Source organism: Prunus dulcis, chromosome 1, assembly GCF_902201215.1.
Source record: "Prunus dulcis chromosome 1, ALMONDv2, whole genome shotgun sequence".
In the NCBI taxonomy this organism is placed as follows: Eukaryota; Viridiplantae; Streptophyta; class Magnoliopsida; order Rosales; family Rosaceae; genus Prunus; species Prunus dulcis.
Genome location: NC_047650.1, coordinates 17,148,466 through 17,168,700, shown reverse-complemented (window position 1 = coordinate 17,168,700; position 20,235 = coordinate 17,148,466). Strand labels below are relative to the sequence as shown.

Here is a 20,235-nt window from a genome sequence, read left to right as displayed (position 1 = left end):
TTATAGGGAGTCACTAGAAGCCTTTCCTCTCTTCTCAGATTTATGAGCTCCTAGAGATCTTCCTATTTTAGGAGCTAGATAGGGAGCATGATTAGAGGTAGGTTTTTATGTTGATCAAAAAAGTCATTCAATGCTCAAAAACTGAATTGGACCGCTTTGGATATGTTCTTGTCCCGATTCTTGTCTTGGAAAAATTGATATAAACCAAACCAGACCGGTTATGTTAAGTTTACTTATTTATTTATATCCAAAAAATATTAGTAAGCCTAATTAATATTAAAAAATATTATTAACTCCAAGTAATATATAGATATTTTAACCCAACCCAATTGGCTTAGTTCCAATTTATACTCATCTAAATAACTACAACCCAATTTCTTTTTCTTTTAAGTGAACAATATCCGTTCTTCTTGCACTTCCGTCTTTCTCTTTGTTCCACATATTTCTTTTTATTTCACTTCATATTTATCTCTTCCCCTCTTTCTCTCTTATTTTATCAATTGTATATGTTTTTCTCTTCTTTCTATTTTTCTATACATCATATTTTATTCTTCTTCACATCTTTATATTTTTCTTTCCAACTGAACTGAAATCGCATAAGTCCAGTTTAATATGATTCTTTTAGACACTTTCTATAAAAATTGAACCGAACTAGATTATATGTAAGTTCCAGTTTATGTTCCAATTCGAGAGGAAACCAAATCTTCCTCTCGAATTGGATGGTGCGTGCCTTGATGGGTGTGTAGTCGTCGTCAAATAAAGGGTCGGTATAGAATTTACGTGCAGAATGAGGTGTAGTTAGCAAATTGAGGGTTGATAATAGAACGCCCCCTTTCTAGTCCCATTATCTCTCTCTCTCTCTCTCTCTCTCTCTCTCTCTCTCAACACAACTCTGTTCTGACGTCAGACTTACGCACTCAACGCTTTCCTTCTTCAACTCCGTCTCGCTCTCCTTCTTCTTCTGTAGTTTTGCTTTAAAAATATTTTTATATAAATATCCAAAGCAAGGCAGGCAGACAGATAGATATAGAGAGAGAAAAGGGTGGAGAAAAAAATATCTTTTTTATTTGATCAATTAGTAACTTAAAACCGGCAAATTACCCTGTGATTCTCCGATTTCCTGTTCAGTTTTGCACCGACTCTCGTCGCTTTCTCGCCAGCCAAACACTCCTCCCGCCCTTAGGGTTTGTTTGGGACGATGGACTCCGAGGACGATATGCACGACGCCAACGACGTCGAGTCCATGGATGACGACGAGGGCTTTTACAGCGACGAGATGGGCATGGACTACTACGGCAGCGACGACGACGTCGATGTCGATTTCGGCGAGGATAATGAGGGAATCAAGAGGATCGAGGCTAGTCGAGCTGAGGTTTGTCCGACTACATCGTTTTCTGTCTTAATGTTCTCGCAAAATTTGTGAATTTATTGAAATTTGTTTGCCTTTTGCTCTGTTTGCGAGCTGAGAAAGCTTTGGAATGGTTAGGTAAGAAAATTAGATGCTTTGATCGTTTGGGTTTTGTGAATATAGGAAACTAATGGGAATTGGGTTCTGAATTTTCTTTCTTTTTGTTTAAAGTTGGAGTCCGCAGCTTTGTTAAGCTAACAATATAAACTAAAAGATTAGTCTTGCCTGTTTTACCCTTGACTAAACTGTGATAACTTTTGCCCAATTGAGCTGAAGTAACCTGTGTTTGTACTTCTGAGCTTGAGTAAGGATACTTTTGTCTGTCGGTTGGCTTTGTAGAGTAGTAGAGGAAAGCTGAAAAAAATTACGTATATGATTCTCTTGGTCGCTATCCTTCAGGTTGTCATACGACTGAGTAATATTGATAGCAATTTCTGACTGCCTTCTTCCTTTCCAGCAAGTGGTGTGTACTTTTCATTGTTTGGGCTTAGGTAGTTGATACAGATTTAATTCTGACTTTGGACCTAGCAGGACACTGAGCAGTTGGCTTTGATGGAATAGGGATGAGGGGGATTTAGCATAGGTCTTATCTGAATGTTTAGGTTGCAGGGTTTTATTGTTTGGGCTTCACTAATTGCTAAATTTAAATATAATTCTTTTCATTTGGTCCTTCATTCTGATTTGGGAGCTGCTTTTGTCCCCTTTCTGTGTAATTTCAAATATTGTTTTTCAATGAAAGTATTGTTTCTCATCAAGGAAAAAAGAAAGATCGGGGAGCTGCATTTGTGCTCCATCGCTTGCAGTAGATATAATAATAATTTTGGTTTTTTTTGTCCTCCAAAATTGCATATAATTGTCTATGTCAGTTTTACTGGTTTTTGTATTATAGCTTGAGAGAATGTGAATGATTTATTGTCATAACTTGTCTAGTTTCTGCTATCAATCTATACATAGGTTTGTGTTACCAACATAGTAGAGAAACCTTTGCTTGACAAGTAGCTAGTGTATGTAGTTTTATCTGGTTGCTTATCTTTAAGTTGGTTGCAGCTTTTTGATAACATGGTAAGACACAGTATTCTTTAGTGTTGCCAATGATTTAGTTGAGCAATTTGAGGTTGTAGCGCTATTGCTGTTTCTCCTTTAAGAATTGGTTCTCTTGCCCCTTTAAATAACCGGCAAGTAGAAAGGAAGCCGATAACTTAAATATTAGGACAAAGGAAAAATTAATAATCAATCCTACCCCTCCATGATTTTAGAAAGAGACGAATAATAAGTTGATAAGCTTTCCAAAATAGACTGCACTATTGTAAGCTTCCCACCACTCGAGGCTCTCCACCCAGTGATAGACACATAATTTAAAGGCCAGACCCCTACTCTACACCCGAACTATTTGCTGACTATTCCAATTTATTATCTTGTGAATAATCCACGCAATTGAACTCTTAGCCGGTTAACCTCCAATCCTGATAAAACACAAAATGATTTTCACTACTAATAGCCAATTAAAGAATATCGGCTCATCCTCACCACTTGATACCATTTAACCCTGCAACGCCAGTAAAGAGATCAAAAAGTGGCTGCCTTGTCTTAAGATCATTACTGGGAGATTTACAGATTTTAAGCATTCTTGAATCCACTTTGTCCGCCTCATGCTGAAGCCTTTTGTCTCTGAACAAGAGGCATTCTTGATGAACTGAATTCTTACTTCATTGTTTCCAAGGAACCACTTTTTCAGATGTGTATGTATGCAATATGAAATTGAATATAAAATCTTGTAGTTGGAAGAGATTTGTCCATTCAATTTGAGGAGCTTTTATATGCATATCATGTAAACTTGAAATCAAGTTGTGGTGGAGCTGTGGTTCTGTTGCTTATTTATAGTGCTCTTATTGATTTCATCCAAGTGAAATGTTTGTCCTTTTTTTTTTTCCTCCAGAATAATTTTATCATCTTGAAGGAATCAGATATAAAGCAGCGTCAGGAAGAAGATATTACAAGTGTATCTACTGTGCTTTCCATATCAAGAGCTGCTTCAAGCATTTTACTTCGTTACTATAATTGGTATTACATTTTTTTACTCATTTATCTCTTTTGATATGCTTAGTTTCTCATGATATGTAGAGTTGTAATTTTTAATTGAACAGTTCTTTAGAACTTTATGTTGTGTTCGGATTGAATACAGTAACATGTGAGCTATTACTGGGGATCCTAGCCAATTGGCACCCTCTCTCCAAAAGAGGAGGGTAAAACTTCGTCCCATTCTATATGGCACATCATCACTCTTTGGTGGAAAAGAAAATAAGAGTTTCTGAAATTGATAGGACCATTGATGTCACCTTCTCCCCCTCTTTTGTAAGTTATTTATCTGAAAAAGGTTTTGTATGGCAGGAGTGTTAGTGAAGTGCATGAAGCATGGTTTGCTGATGAAGATAAAGTGCGAAAAACTTTTGGCTTGTTAAAAAAGCCAGTGATTCAGCTCACCAGTTCAAGAGAAGTAAGCTGTAATATATGCATTTGGAAATTAGAGTTTTATTGGTTTTCTGGTAACTGTTTTGTTTTTGATCTGTTCATGTCTTTGTACACCATCATATAACTAAAAATCTTGTTGTGCAGCTTACCTGTGGGATCTGTTTTGAAGCCTTTCACCGCAGTAGCATCAGATCAGCTGCATGTGGTCATCCTTTTTGTTGTGCATGCTGGGAAGGTTTGTTACATATGCTATTTTTAAAAAAACCTAGTTTCTGACTGAGATACAAGAAACTTGCATCTTAAGCTCTGAATATGTAGAATGTGACCTTGGAATTGCAAGTCTCCTTCATGTTTTAAGCTGCCTTTATTTGTTTAGTTTTAGAAAATTTCCCTTAACCCCTCTTCCCCTCCACAAAAAGTAACACTGATTATTTGTATAAAAAAATTATTTCTTACAACTACTTTTTTGCCATTCTTTCCACCATTTTCTGAACATCCATAGTTTTTTAATCCCATGCTAATGTATTTCTTGTTATGATTATCTTTCTTTCTTTCCATTGCCATGCTTTATGGTTTTCAGGATATGATTTTTTTCTTTTTTGTTCTTCTCATAGGCTACATTAGAACGTCCATTGGCGATGGTCCTGGATGTTTAATACTGAGATGTCCTGATCCATCATGTGGTGCTGCTGTCGGTCAAGATATGATCACTATGTTGGTCTCTGATGAAGATAACCGGAAGTACTCTCGGTACCTTCTTCGGTCTTATATAGAAAACAACAAGAAGGTATATGTTGCAATTGATTATTATATATGGAGCATTAATCAGCCTTTAATTCTGTGGACTTCATATTACCAGTATTAGACGACCAAAAGTTGGAGTACTTTTGTATATTCTTTGAAATTTCGTAAGTCTAGAGGAGTGATGTGGAGTTTTTGTATTGTCTTGCCTGTGTTCTTTCACTTCTTTAGCTGTAGTTTTAAGTTTATAAAAGTTTCAAAAGCAGTTTTTCATTTGTGTATATAGAGATGAACAGATAATGAAAACCTAAAGTTGTACAATAAATCTGAAACTGTTTTCTTTTATGCAAGATTTGAAATAATTTTGATTGTTGACAATATAAACATTCATAAACGTCCTTGCAAGATTATATTTTTCATAATAGTATCATCGAGTACATCTTAATAGATCAACTTTTTGAAATTTTTATCTCTAATTATTACTGCCTTTTGGCTTGGAATACTTTGTTATCATGATAAAAGAGTCATATTAAAAATGGTGATACCTGTGTGTGGTTCTCAGTATGTGTGAAGATTGATGATTTCAATTCTTATACTCAAACTCAATTTGAGAAACGAATTAATGTTTTCTTTCCTTTCAATTACTCCTTGTGTATGTTTGGCCGTGTGCGCGTCTGCATGTTCTGTCTATTACGCTTGCATTTTTATGGTACGATGGTGTGTCCAGTCCATTAGTCATGTGTGGTGGAGTGAAGAACTATATGAATATCATGTTTTCCTTTGATATTTACCATTCTTCTCACCTTTTCTTTTAATTCTTCTTCTTGTTGCTAGACCAAGTGGTGTCCTGCTCCGGGTTGTGAATATGCTGTTAATTTTGTTGGTGATGATGAAAATTATGATGTTTCTTGCCTCTGCTCCTATGGCTTTTGCTGGAATGTAAGTTATTTATTGTAATTTTTAGTATTTGATTGATGCCTTAGCGAAAACTTGTATATACCAGATGAGTCACGGTTTGTTTTGAATCTGCAGTGTACGGAGGAAGCTCATCGTCCTGTGGACTGTAGCACTGTGTCAAAGTGGATTATGAAGAACAGTGCTGAGTCTGAAAACATGAACTGGTTTGTATTTTCTTTTAGCATCTAAAATTCTATCTTGTGGGTTCACATCGTGGATTTCTCTTTTGATATATGTATTGGCTTTCTGATTGTTTGCATGGTATGTTTTATGCTGCATTCTTTTAAACAGTTTATAGTTGGTAACTGACTAGCGTACTGCTTTATTATGTGCCTATCAATTAGGGTGTACTGTTATTTTTTTCCATGAAGTCTCTCTAACCTTCGTATTCATCAACTACATCCTTATATTTTTATTTATTTTGGTGTACTGTGTTGATCACTGCAACTGCTTTTGACATGCAATGATATTGATGTGATTATCTTCTATATATCTTTTCAAGTGAACTCTTTCATTATTCCTGGGGTAAAGTTAAGGAAGTAAACCATGTGCCTGAAATTTTTGGGAATGCAATATGGTGGAAAACCTACCTTTTGTTGCATTTGGAAAAGGATGTTTGCATGAACCCTATTAGCTACCGTAGTGGTTTCTTTATTTCACTTCTTCAGACTATTTTCTTTGATAAAAAATAGGCTTTATCACATGGTGTGAGGTACATATGTTTACATAGGTTAGTGTGTCTAGCATCTGAAGACCTATCAAAGTTTTTCTCTTAGAGTTTGTTCCTACGGGTTTTGTCATATCTATCATTAAGTCTTCCTGCATGGTCTTTGACTAGTGGCACATGAAACAACTTTGTAAAACCGATCCATGCAGTGTTTGCATGTTGAGAATTGGGGCCCATTTGAACATAATTTATTTTTGTCGAGTCTTTGAACAGACTGTTACAGTCAGTGGACTGATTCCGTCTTTTTTTAAGGTGTACATTGAAATTTTATTTTGAAGATTTGGATTCTTTTTTGAAATATTGGATATGCATGTAAAGGCCACTGAGAAGTATTTGACTATTTGGTTATGGCAGGTTGCGGCAGATTAAAGTAAACTAGCTTGTTAATAGGATTTGAAATTAGAGTACTCATTCTTTAGCTATTATTCATATTCATATTAATATTTTTATTTTTTTTTCAAGGTAACAGATTTATTATTATCGTTATTTTTATTTATTAGTATTAGTAATCTTTTTCTTGGTGGAATATATATATATTTTTTGAATTGCATTAATAGGTTATATGAAAAAGTACGAATGTATATTCATTAATGATGTTGAATTGAGTGGTGCAAAGTGCAAGCATGATCAGTGTCCAGTAATCTTTTTCTTGGTGGCTTTTAAAAAAAAAAAATTGCATTCATAAATACGAATGTATATTCATGAATAATGTTGAATCAAGTGGTGCAAAGTGCAAGCATGATTGGTGTCCAGTAATTTGTGATACACTCTTAAAGACAACCGTTTCTTAACATATTTATGGGAATTGAGTGGATTCTTGTTACTTCATATATCTGTTGTTCTGTCCTAACTTTTGTTGATGGCACTCAGGATACTAGCCAATTCCAAGCCATGTCCAAAGTGTAAGCGACCTATTGAAAAAAACCAAGGGTGCATGCACATGACGTGCACACCACCTTGCAAATTTGAATTTTGCTGGTATGCTTTCTGCTTCCATTTTTTTTATTTCCTTTCATGGAAATTGATAGCTGTTTGAAAACATATCTGATTAATGAAGAATAGCATTGTATCATTCTGATTGAGAATAGAAATATTGTTGGAGGGAACTTTTCTTTTGCTTATGTTCTTATACTGTTAAGTTTGGTTATCTGGTTCTAAATGAATTATATGTATCATGCAGGCTGTGCCTTGGTGCATGGTCAGATCATGGTGAGAGGACAGGTGGTTTCTATGCTTGTAACCGCTATGAAGCAGCTAAGCAAGAGGGAGTTGTAAGGATTTTACTGTTTCTTTTTGCTGATTCTGAGAATTTGTTCTTCTTATTTGCCTTTTGGAAGACTAGTTTTCTTTTTCTTCTGTTCTAAGAGTTTGTATTGTTGTTTGTAGTATGATGAAACTGAGAGAAGAAGAGAAATGGCAAAGAATTCTCTGGAGAGATACACTCATTATTATGAACGTTGGGCTAGCAATCAATTGGTATTCAGAATTCTCTTTTCAAATTTTCCTCTGTGTTTGTTCTGCTATGCTTTGAATTCATGCATTTTTTTTCATACTGTTATAGTTCCCTGGCATGTAATTTTTTTTTTTTCAGTGAACTCTTTATCTCGTGTCTTTATATCTGGCTGGCCAATGACCAATGAAGAGCCTAATTTTCTGAAAGCTTAGTTCTTGACAATTTCTTTCAATACTCGCTGGCCTTTATTACAATTTTCATAGAATATGTTGTGTAAACAGTAATAGGCAGGTGGACGACACCTGTGCATGACTTTTTGCATGGTTTGCATTGAAAGAAAGGCTGGAAGCCTCCAGAATTTGTAGTCAAGATTTTTCTGTGCATTGGTCTTCTGTTTCTTGGATTTAATTGTCTAAGCCTTAATGTTGCTTTTGGTGGAGCTATATTATTCTTCTTTAATTATTCACTAAAATCTTTTTGTACTTCCTTGGCAGTCGAGGCAAAAAGCTCTTGCGGATTTGCATCAAATGCGTACTGTGCATGTAAGTATCTGTACTTACAGAAATTCGTACATGCTCACGTACATACATATTCTTTATACATAGAGACGGGTTCATGTGTTTGCTATGTTCATTCTTCAATGGAGTTGCTGATAACAAATGTGTTCAAAACATATATGATCTTAGTACTCATCTTTCTACCGTATTGTAGAACTAAAACCATATTTAAAACTTTTGCAGATTTGGAATACTATAAATAGATGCAATGCTACAAATTAACTTTAGTTTAGCGTTAACAACACGAACAAAAGGTTTTATGTGTTATCACTTTTGACCTTTAGATTTCAGAATATAGAGGTGTAGTTGTGGTTGTACGGTAACCCCATCATGTGAACTGATAGCCTTGACGGAGTCAATTAAAAAATTGCCCTCACAAAAAATTTGTGTACCAACAAGCATACCGTTACTAGTCTTTATAAGAAGTTAGCAAAGGCATCATTTTATAAATCCCTATGCTAATCCACACACCCTAGTTTTAGATCTCTATCACTCGTTCGGCTATCTACTCGTGTGTTTCTTTTTGTTTATCAATAGAGAATAGGCTGTGGCTTACAAGCCTCATCTGACTAGGATTTCTAAGCCCTTTTTTTTGTATTTTATCTTGATTTGGGGAAGTTTTGGGTGGATTATTTTATGGACTTCTTGTCCAAGAAACTTTTACTTCTTGTGTTTCATCAGTTCCCAAAAAAAAAAAAAAAATGTTTGTGTTATTGAAATAAAAATAGTGTGATTGCTACAAGATGTTTGGTAGGATTGTCTGTTTTCATCGTACCTGTGTTACTTTCCTGGCTATCATGGAATTGTATGAAGTGCTCTGTATTTACCTTAATGATATACTGGCTATTTTTTTCTCAGATGGAGAAGCTTAGTGACATACAGCGTGAACCTGAGTCTCAGCTCAAGTTCATAACTGATGCCTGGCAGCAGGTGAACTACTATCATTTTTGTGAGATATATAAAGATTTATTTTCTTTGAAAGATATGGAAGGACTTATTCTAGTGAACATCAAATTATTGTTTTGCTATGACATGCTGACAAATTATGTTTTGCCTGTCTTCCGTGTTTGTAGATTGTTGAGTGTAGGAGAGTGCTGAAATGGACTTATGCTTATGGGTATTACCTGCCTGAGCATGAGCATGCAAAGAGGCAATTTTTTGAGTACTTGCAAGGTATAAACTCTGTGTGTATATTAGTGGCAACTAGTTAGGAATTGTCTTTTGTGTTTTCTGAAATATGCAATTCGGCTTTTTTATTCAGGTGAGGCTGAATCTGGTTTGGAAAGGCTTCATCAGTGTGCAGAGAAGGAGCTACAGCAATTCCTTAGTGCGGATGGCCCATCGAAAGAATTTATTGATTTCCACACAAAGCTAGCTGGACTGACCGGGTAAACACTTAATAAATATAGAGCAACTCTCTGATACAGTTAACCACACGTGTGGTTAACCATTTATATATATACATACATATACATGTATATGTACCCACATATGCTATGAACTTTTGCAGTGTGGCTGTGTCTGTATTGCACTGCTTGTTGACTCTCACAGACACTGCCAGACGGCAGGCAGTGCGAAGGCCTCATAGTCCACACTTGATATTTCCTGTGTATGTTTGTGTGTACATATATATGTGTGTGTGTGTGTGTGTGAAGTTTCCTTGATCACTTCCAAAGTTTGCTTTTACCACTGAATGCAAAATGATAAGTAAAGAAAATGCAGTGAAGGAAAATAGAGTGAATGGTTCGTTAGTATAGGAACTGCAAAGAAAACAAATCTCCATTTGGGGGATGAGAAAAGGACAGGAGTAAGCGTGGAAGAACGTATTTTACTGACTTGACCTTAAAAGTGCACTTTCTTTTTGGCTGTAAGCCTGTGATTACAAAATAGTAAATCAGGTTATTTATCAAGTATTAATTTGTGGGATTTTTAGTTTTCTAGAATAGATCTGTAATTGTGTTGCACCATTGACATTCTAGCAATGTGATTAAGTTATACTAGGAATGTTTCACAGACACGCTCATCCATATACCCTTTTCTTGTGATGTGCAATTACCAGTCTGGGCCTTCGAGTCAGTTGAGTTCAATGCAGTGCCTGATTGAATCTTCTCATCCATTTGCTCTACTGTGACAGGGTGACTAAAAATTACTTTGAGAACCTGGTAAGCGCATTAGAGAACGGCCTATCAGATGTGGATTCTCAAGCAACTTGCAGTGGATCAAGCTCAAAAAATGGAGGAAGCAGCAAAGCGAAAGGTGGAAAGGGAAAGGGAACTAGTCGAGCTGGTGGCTCCAGCAAAAATGTAGACAGCACAGGTATGTGGACCTGTGAGTACTGTACATATGCAAATTCGAAGCATTCCACCACATGCCACATGTGCCACCACCAGCGACGGTGAATATTCTTTGCTTCCTGATCTCTGTCCTTGTAGTTAAAATTAACTGCAGGCAAGTTGAGAACAAGAGTATAATGGAAGTGGCTCTCTTGGTATGAAAATTAAAAGATGTAAAATCAAAGGGAAAAAAATGAAGACAGATTTGTTAGGGGAAAAAGTAGGTTTGCCTCTTGGTATTCTTGTGTTTTGGTGGAAACATGTGATTATTGTTCACTGTATATAATATCGATGTCCTTACGAATTCGGGGTTCTATGACCTGCTTTTGTTACCTATTGTTTGATTATCATATATTATAGTTGTCTATTGTGAATGCAAATATGCTCATTTGTCATACTGTAGTATCAAATTTAATAATGTTTTTGTTTGGATCTATTCTTGAACCAACCTTGCGGCACACTAGGTGAAGGCAGTCTATTTGAAGGTAGGGTTGGACAATTTGAACTGCAAAACCAGAAAACCGAGCCGAACCTTATTGTCCAGTCCGGCTGGGTGCGGTTTTTTCTGTTTTATTTTTTAGTTTTGGTAAGAAAACCAAACGAAACTGGTGGAAGTAATTTTTGAAATGGTCCTCTAAAACGACCTACCCAGCTCTCTGCATTCCCTTTGAAACCTTAATTCTTCTCTCTGTCCCAATTCAGCAAAATTGTCGAAAACCAGAAGATTTAATAGCTTGACCTTTAGATGGTAACATGATACAACTGAATCATGAAAAAAGTAATCCAAGTCAAGAAGGTAAGGTTGACTAATTGATTCATAATTCGCCAAAGTCGTGTCATCATCATCAACCCATCTGGCTTCAACGTCTTACAGTATTTTCATGCTCAAACTCATCATCATAACTGCCCTCAAAATTGTTCTCATTTAACAGCTGCATGTCACCGTGACTGCCACAAGAGGAACATAAATAAAATCCAGCCTTAATGCTACAGCAATTGAACTCTAATTACTCAAAATTATGGCCTAGTCACTATGAAACATCCCCAATGTTCAAACCCTTCTTATCAGCATGACCGCCCTCGCCTTTTCCTGATTCAAAAGTCACTTTGATATTTCCCCGTCCCGACTGGGGATTTATAAAATTCAGGTATTCTTGTACCCGCCTTTGATTTTTCCCAAAAATCTCCCCCTATTAGGGTGGGGGACACACTCGACGGTGATCTATGCCATCTTGTAAATGAAACTACCGGTAGGAAGAGAGGGTCAAATGAACCTCTCTCCCACTTTCGGCTCATGGTGGGGGAGAGAGTGCAAAAACACGACCCGAAGAAGGGAATATAGTAGTAGTGTTGACAGAGATTTGTTCTGGGATGTAAATGGAATTCTTTCAGCTTGTGGACCTCATCCTGAGGAAGATCGTAGAAGAAATAAGTTAGAAAACGGAATGGAGAAAAATCTAGACCCAGTGCTGCGATCACCTGGAACTTATGTTACTGAAATTCTTCTCCTGGTAATTCATTTATCGAACAAGGCTTTTAGTTTCAGTTAATTACAAAGAACTTGTATAGCTCAATATTTAACTATAGATGGTCTTTTGTTTAATTCTTCCTCCAACATTGTTGCATCAAAATAATTTTATTTTCGCCAAAAAAAAAAAGAAAAAAAAAAAGAATCGAATGACTCAATTTTAGTTGTCTTACTGGGAAGGGCGCAGGAAAAGGAATGAACTTTATGGCAAGAAGAAATTCATGTTCTTCAAATTTTAAAATGAAGAACTAATAAACAAAGCTTGCAATTTAAAATTCCAGTTTCAAAATCTCATACAAAATCACGCGCGACTACCCAAAGTCGAATTTGCTCATATCTCAAGTTACTGGGAACTTAATAAGGACTGTAACTTGTGTGAATGTATACATAGCACAAATTTAAGTAACTATATTTGATGTCATCCTGCTGAAGCACTCTCTAGGGTTTTGTCTTAGTTAGTGACAGGCATTGCATTGCTCACAAAAGACAATTGGGCGAGGACTGTGAACCAAGAAAATACAGTGCTAGGTTCGACAATATTCACAATGCTAGTTTCGACAACAAAGTGTAAGAACGTTATTGAGTTTGCATCCATTTAAGGTACCAAATTTGTTGAGAATAAAAGAGAAGTTTTTCACTTGATGAGCCAGTTGCTTCTAAGTGAGGAAAATGAGTTTTTATCACAAATAGTCAAAATTTATCATATACTTTCATAAATGTTAGTTTTTATAAAATCAAGGGATTTTTGTAGAAATATCACCTGAACTTATACCTCAATTTCAATTTGTCATCTTAAAAAAAAATTTAAGAGCAATGTCATCTTAATTTTTCAAAATCCATGATTTGTTATATGACTATAACACCATCCAATTTTCATATATTTTAAAGGGTATTTTAGTCTTTCCATTTTTAAGAAAAAACAAAGAGAGAAAAAGAGACATCTCTCTCTTTCTCCCCCAACCCAACCCCACTTGCCCCCAAAACACATCGCACAGGACCCCTCCCCTTCCTCCCCCTCTTCTCTCTCTCTCTCTCTCTCTCTCTCTCTCTCTCTCTCTCAGCATGTATAAATTTTTTTTATGATATTCATTAAGCATGTCTAGAATTTTCAGATACTTGATTTAAAATTATTTAAACTTTCTTCTCAAAATCCAACCTCTTTCTTGTTTAAAAGATATATAAATTTTTTATAATAATTTTTTCATTTTTAAAATACCCATGAAATTTCATACAAATCGTGTTCTGAATAAATCCTAAAAGCTTTTCTTTTCTTTTACAAAATCAAAATAAACCCTGAAAGTCAAGGTCCTTGCACTTGCACCTCTCTAAAGTCCGAGCATTAAATCCCAAATTCCCAATAAATAGTCCATTGAGAACATGAACCACTCTCGAAGAATATGACCAAAATATTCAAACTAGCCTACCAGTGACAATTCAATATCTAATTGTCTCCTTCGAATAACATACCATATGTTTGAACCACATATATTCAAGTGGTTAACATATAGGGATACAATTATTCTAAAGTGATTCCAGTAAAAAAGAAGCGTAATTAACGATGAAAATAAAGTATGGCAAGAGGTAAGGCTTTTCTTCTCATTCCTCTCTTTCTGGAAGGGATCTCAATTTGTCGTCCCTTTCTACAAAAACTTCTGCTCTATTTATAGGGGAAACCAAATGAACAAATTTACAAGTCCGCCACTTCGGTTTGGAGTCGAGCCGTTTATGTCACATGATATCATATTTGTCAGATGATGGGTGGTCGGGGTTCGTCCACGTCCTCTGTTCATGATGACCCTTTCATACTTCTACTAGGGGGCGAGCGTGGGCAGAGTAGCCTGTTGCGCACAGGGGCAGTCCCATCTAATGAGGTGGTGATTCGAGCGGTTCACACTTGGTTTTTGAAGGGACGTGGGCACGCTTTATGACGTACGGCGGGTTGGCGGTCAGAGGAGGTCTTGTCATCGACGTGACTGATTTGCATCCTCTTGAATTTTCTAAGGCAGCTCGGAGTTAAAGGCCAAGGGCGATTTGCTCGTTTCTTCCGGTGCGGTGCACGAGGTCTACGTGTAGTGTATTTATTGGGCAGATGAGCTCGGTGTGTGCTGAGCGTCAACACCATATAATTCTTTGTCATAAAAATTTCAATGGAACGTTAAATTTTAACAAGCATGAGTTTGTCGAAGAGGCCCAGAATTTGGGATAGCTTCACAAATTAAACATGACTTTCTCAAAACTTTATTAGAGAATTACAATCAAGCTATGCTTCTTTTGTTAAACATACAATCCTAAAATGCTCCAGAATCCCTGTAACAATACCAGCAATGATTAAAACAAAAGGTACGATCCCATATCCCTGTTTGAACCACAACCCAGAAGATTTAAAAGGCTTTTGAGTTTTAGGTGGTTTTTAGTGTTTAGGACATTTGAGTCTATCAAAGTGAGATTTCTGTTATATTTGAAATTTTTTATAAAAAGGAACATTTATGAAAGTATAAGGTAAATTTTGGCTATTTATAATAAAAACTCAAAGAAAAGATCAAATCAAAGACTATCCTATTTTGTTATGGATTCATGGAAGTGATAAAAATATGCTTTAGGATTTTTCTTTATGGGTAAGAAACCTCGAGGCTCTCACCTACAAAATATAAAGCTTAGGAGTGCATAAGGCCTGTAGACTCTGAGAGAGAGAGAGAGAGAGAGAGAGAGAGAGAGAGAGAGGAATCTTTGCTCTTGGTGTTTGCTTCTTGTGCAGTTTCATCTCCACAAACTTCTCTTTCGCAGCTGCACTGCATGCTTACTTCGCAGTATAATATTTACCCTACTGTACTATTCTATAATTTCTTTCTCCTGTTGTTCTCTGTGTGTGTGTTAGAGGCTGTCAAACTAATTCCTTATTTTCTAACTAAAAATTAATCTGTCAAACTAAAATTTCTTGCTTGCTTTTTTCTCAGTCTTGCTCTTGTCTAGATACAGCTATAGGCATGGGATGGGGGATGCAGAGGCATGGGCAAGGCCCAAAGACAAAAGGAGAAATCACAAAAGTACCCTGCAGCCATCATCTTCCCAGCATCTTCATCACTAAGGATGATAGAGGAGGAGGTAGAGTGCCCTTGGCGCTTTCTCTGCGTATTTAGCATGATATTGATATCTTCCTGCCTGTATGTGTACTATTACTATATATGCACCACCTACTGGGAAGACTACAGGCAACCCAATTCAGCGTCAACGGTGCTTCGCTTACCAATTCTTTTACACTAAAACCAACTATACTTTGACCTACAACCTTACCCTCAACATAACCCTCACAAACCCCAACCAGGTAACGAGCTTAGACTACAGTGGCATCCAACTCATGCGCTATTACCAATAGGCCCTTTCACCAAAGTCCCATTCACTTTCCACAATCTACTTATCCAAGGCCAGAATGCCAAACCTGAGTTTTCCAAGTTCGGTGTTCCAGAATCTCCTGCTGCTGACTTTATGGGATTGACGTCGTAATCGCTTTCCAGCATAACGTTTCACTCCGGTGAGCTCCTCTGCCATCTCAAGCTTCCTTTGAGTTTGACTTCCCCCTCTCCGTCTGGTTTCCTCACTACAGGATACACCAGAGTTTTGTACGGCAGATTGTGTCGTTGTTATGTACGTAATTTTGTTTTAATTTTAGAATTTAAGATGCTATTTTGGAGTTGGTGAACAGTCAAATGACTCACTGGTTGATCAGTATTAATTTTGTATGTACAAACTCTTTAATTTCTGCTAAAGTTTTTTTCTATTGTCCAAGTAATGGCAAGTGTCATCTCACACATGAATGCAATTACTCTTGCTTGTAACATGAGTAATTGCATTAACCAGTTGTAAATGGTTGACAACCCAAGTATATAAGAATTTTTTATCTTTATTTATTTGTACATTTCGGAATCAATTTTGAGATGTAGATGAAAATTTCTGGTAATGATCTGTTGTATGTTTGCTTCTTGAGAAAATTAGTAATGTTTGTGTTTTTCAGTAATCAAACATTGTGCTATTGATTTCATCTAAGTGAAATGTGGCAATGTGCGTGTTTGCATTTTTATGGTACGATGGTGTGTCCAGTCCATTACTCTTGTGTGGTAAAGTGAAGGACTATATGAATATCATGTTTGCCTTCCATTTTTACCATTCTTTTTACCATTTCTTTTAATTCTTCTTCTTTGCTGCTAGCCCAAGTGGTCCTGCTCCGGGTTGTGAATATGAGTTAACTTCGTTGGCGATCATGAAAATTATAATGTTTCTTGCTTTTGGGTCAAAAGTCGCTAGGGGTGGTAATTTCTGATACGGCCCGTTACAAGACTCGAAATTCACATGGCAAATTAGCAGGTCAACCCGCACGATTAAATTTTTGAATCAACCCGCCATTACCTGTTTAAGAAACGGTTGAATTTCGGGTCAACCGGCCAACCTACTAAAATGCTTATGTAACATGTTTATTAAATGGGTCATGTCAACCCTTGTAATACCTGCCAACCTGTTAACCCGTTACTTTATTTCTTCTTCATTTTCTTCATTTTTCTAATTTTTTTATTTATCTTTCTCAATCTCATACATACATAGAGGCAAAATGTAATCCCTATTTTTATATATATAAAAAAGTCGATTAAATTATCAAAATTTAGGGTTTTTGTTTTTGTTTTTTTTGTTTTTTTTATGATCTTGTAAATTTGAGATGTGGATATTTGTTTTTTTAATTATTATTTGTCTTTAGTAATTTACACATATATCTTTTTCATCATAACCAATTCTCACATTATTGTGATAATGGAAAATTCTTTGAATAGTCATCTCTTTCCCTACTTCTTTTTTTGTCTACATTTTTTACCTCGATAGTTACTATTTGCTACTGCTTTGCGGGTCAACCTGATACACGACTCAAAACCCATACTGGAAATTAGCGGGTCAACTTGACATGACACCTTTATTAAACTGGTCAAGTTTGGGTTGAGCAATCTTAACACGTTTAGGAACTTGACACGACAAGCCCCCTTAAAAGCTCTCAAGGCTTTGTTGTCCCCCACATCCATGTTATGGCCGTCGGGCCGCCAAAGTACTTAACTCCCCCTCTTCCCCGAACCCTGACCCAAATGGTCTTGGGATCGCCTCTTAGCCCTCTCTCGACGATAGGGAAGGTCGGCCACTGCATTTTTATCCCTTTGAGTGAATGCTTGGAAGTCAAACCCACCACTAGGACCTAGAGGCTTGTCATATGCCACTTTATCGGTCCAATCCACCACTTCAAATCTGCTCAGTCACGAGGGGATGAGTTTCATACATGCCATCCTTTTCAGCCTGGGCCGAGCCTCGAGGTCATTACAAATAGGCCTCATCCTCGACACGCAATTTGGTTAGATATGTTAAAAAAAAAAAAAAAAAAACAGCGAAAACAACACACTCACGATTACGATACATCACTTACTTGAAGACATAGTCAACAATCTGACTTTCTTTAGCCTTTTGGGTGTTAGCAACCTCTCGGCGAACCTTAGCTCAGCGGGCAGGAAAAGTACTAGGTCCATTGCCTTATTCTCATCCTCGCTCAGCTCTATATTTCTCTCCTATTCAACAGCAAAGAGTGATCAAGACCATGCTTAATTTACCTCTCCAACAGAAAGGAGCACATCATATGGTGAGTGCTCGGTTCAGTTGAATTCACTTCATTCCATATCGAGTACATGCTCTGCAACGTCCGATAAATGTTCTGATTCATCTGGATGAGGTGCAATATGTTGACGTGAGTCTCCTAATTAATCTAGGAGATTTACTTCCTTGATTAATTAAGGGATTTACTTTCCTATTTTTATATAGTTGATAAATCATTGTTTAATTAGGAGATACTTTCCTAATTCTTTACTGTATTTAATTCCTTGTATAACACCCTGTAAACTCTTATATATACCTCCTTATGGAGAAGAATAAAGTTAACCTAATACCTTCAAACCATATTCACATTTTAGCATGGTATCAAAGCAATCGATCCTATGTTGTCTCTAAATTCTCATATCAAATTTTCTTCAAACACAAACCCTAAATCCTCATATTAAATTCCTTCACACCCAAACGCTAAATTAGATTCCTCATATTTACAGCTTCAGATTCAAATCTTCATACCTGAATCCTCATATCCTCTTATCACAAAACCCTAAACACAAATTTTTTCTCTTAACACAAAACCCTAAACACATCTTTTTCCTCTTATTCTTAAATCCTTCCGCTGCCATGAATATCGTCTCATCTTCCCAAACCACTGCCTCAAGTTCCCCATCCTCCAAAATTACCACAACAGGTTCCCACAATTATGTTTTACATAGTTCTGCAAAGAAACACATCTGGTTCATTGACACTGGAGCCACTAATCACATGACCTTTGATCCTGGACAAATTTCCTCTCATACACTGTCTTCTCAATTGGTGGTGTCTAATGACAATGGTAGCCCCTCCCCAGTTCCCTTTCTCTTTTTGACTCCCTCAGTTTGGATTCTGTATTGATTGTTCCATCCTTACATCATAATCTCTTGTCCGTTGCCCAAATTACTACTTCTTTGAATTGCACTGTAACTTTTTGGCCTACTCATTGTGTTTTTTAGGACATTCTCACCAGCAAAACGATTGGTTGTGGTATTAGGAGGGGCAAACTCTACTATCTGGACTTGGCATCTGACAGTGAAGCCAGCCTCAGTCACGCTTACAAAATTAGGGGTACTAGTGTTGAGAAGCAAACTTCTGAAGTATGGTTATGGCATCGCCGTCTTGGACATGCTTCGTTTGGATATTTACGGAAGCTATTTTCTTCCTTATTTTCCCAGTTATATATCTCCAGTTTTCCGTGTGACATCTGTGAACTAGGCAAGAGCCATCGTGTTCCTTTTCCCTTAAGTTCCCATAAAAGTTTGGTTTCCTTTTCTCTTGTTTATTCTGATGTTTGGGGCCCGGCTAAAATTACCACTCTAGGGGAAGCTAGATGGTTTGTCACGTTTATCGATGATTACACACGTATGACCTGGGTTTTCCTTCTCCAAACAAAAAGGGAAGTCAGTTCCAAGTTTCAATAGTTTTATCAAATGGTGGAGACACAATTTCATACCAGAATTCAGATTCTTCGTTCTGACAATGGCGGAAAATTTCTCAACTATGATCTTAATCAGTTCTTACAAGATCATGGCATCATACATCAACAGTCATGCCCTTACACTCCCCAACAGAATGGTGTGGCTGAACGAAAGAATAGACATTTATTGGAAGTGGTTCGTGCCTCTCTCTTTGGTGCCAATATGCTTTGGTCCTTTTGGGGAGAAGCCGTCCTCTCTGCTGCATACCTTATCAATTCGATTCCCTCTAGTATCCTTAATTTCCAAACCCCCCTTCAAACACTCTACCACCATATCCAAATACCTCCTCCCAAAAACCTAGAACCACGGATTTTTGGCTGTGTGGTCTTTGTCAACTTACATGATCACCAACGGAGCAAATTGGATCCCCGCTTCGAAAAGTGTGTTTTTATTGGTTCGCACCTCATCAGAAAGGTTACCGGTGTTATCATCCTCTTAGTCAGACTTCTATGGATGTTGTGTTCCGGGAACACGACATATATTTTTCAGCCATACAGGAGGAGCATCGCGATGCCAACACTTCTCAAATTTCAAGATTTTTTCCTTGAAAATGATTGGTCACTCTCTATCTGAAAACGACCGGTCGCCCGAGACTCTGCTTGAAAGTGACCGGTCGCCCTCGAAAATTCAAATCTGCTTCAAAACGACCGATCACCAGAGGACAGCGACCGGTCATCTCCCTGCTGTCAAACGCAGGAGGAGAATATTGAAGAGTTTTTGCCCGCTCAGGAGAATTCTTCAGCTTCAGTTCCACACCAATCACTTGCTAAGGACGTCATTCAGGTAACATCTTTTCCTGAAACTGATAACATTAATGAAATAGCCAATGATGATTTAATTTCAGAAGGCACAGAGCCTGCATATCAGATTCCAAAACGGAAGAACCGTGGAAAACTTCCAGTTCACTACGAAGCAGATCT

General features: G+C 37.0%; 1 protein-coding gene across 1 annotated transcript; it reads left to right on the top strand.

Annotated features, from left to right (window-relative positions):
• The first annotated feature begins 859 nt into the window (after positions 1 to 859).
• LOC117629202 (probable E3 ubiquitin-protein ligase ARI7) lies at positions 860 to 11,025 on the top strand. Its single transcript, XM_034361716.1, has 15 exons — positions 860 to 1,372; positions 3,345 to 3,469; positions 3,797 to 3,902; positions 4,022 to 4,112; positions 4,492 to 4,664; positions 5,453 to 5,557; positions 5,651 to 5,739; positions 7,173 to 7,280; positions 7,483 to 7,573; positions 7,689 to 7,778; positions 8,250 to 8,297; positions 9,171 to 9,242; positions 9,386 to 9,485; positions 9,574 to 9,700; positions 10,447 to 11,025. The coding sequence occupies exons 1-15, from the start codon at positions 1,199 to 1,201 to the stop codon at positions 10,709 to 10,711; spliced, it is 1,764 nt and encodes a 587-aa protein (XP_034217607.1). The 5' UTR covers positions 860 to 1,198; the 3' UTR covers positions 10,712 to 11,025.
• Positions 11,026 to 20,235: the final 9,210 nt, after the last annotated feature.

Bases quoted from the DNA above. Each gene is read 5' to 3' on its own strand.
- LOC117629202 (XM_034361716.1), top strand. From the start codon at position 1,199: ATGGACTCCGAGGACGATATGCACGACGCCAACGACGTCGAGTCCATG. The intron at 1,373-3,344 runs GTTTGTCCGACT...TTTTTCCTCCAG, and splicing joins TCGAGGCTAGTCGAGCTGAG to AATAATTTTATCATCTTGAA. The intron at 3,470-3,796 runs GTATTACATTTT...TTTGTATGGCAG, and splicing joins TTACTTCGTTACTATAATTG to GAGTGTTAGTGAAGTGCATG.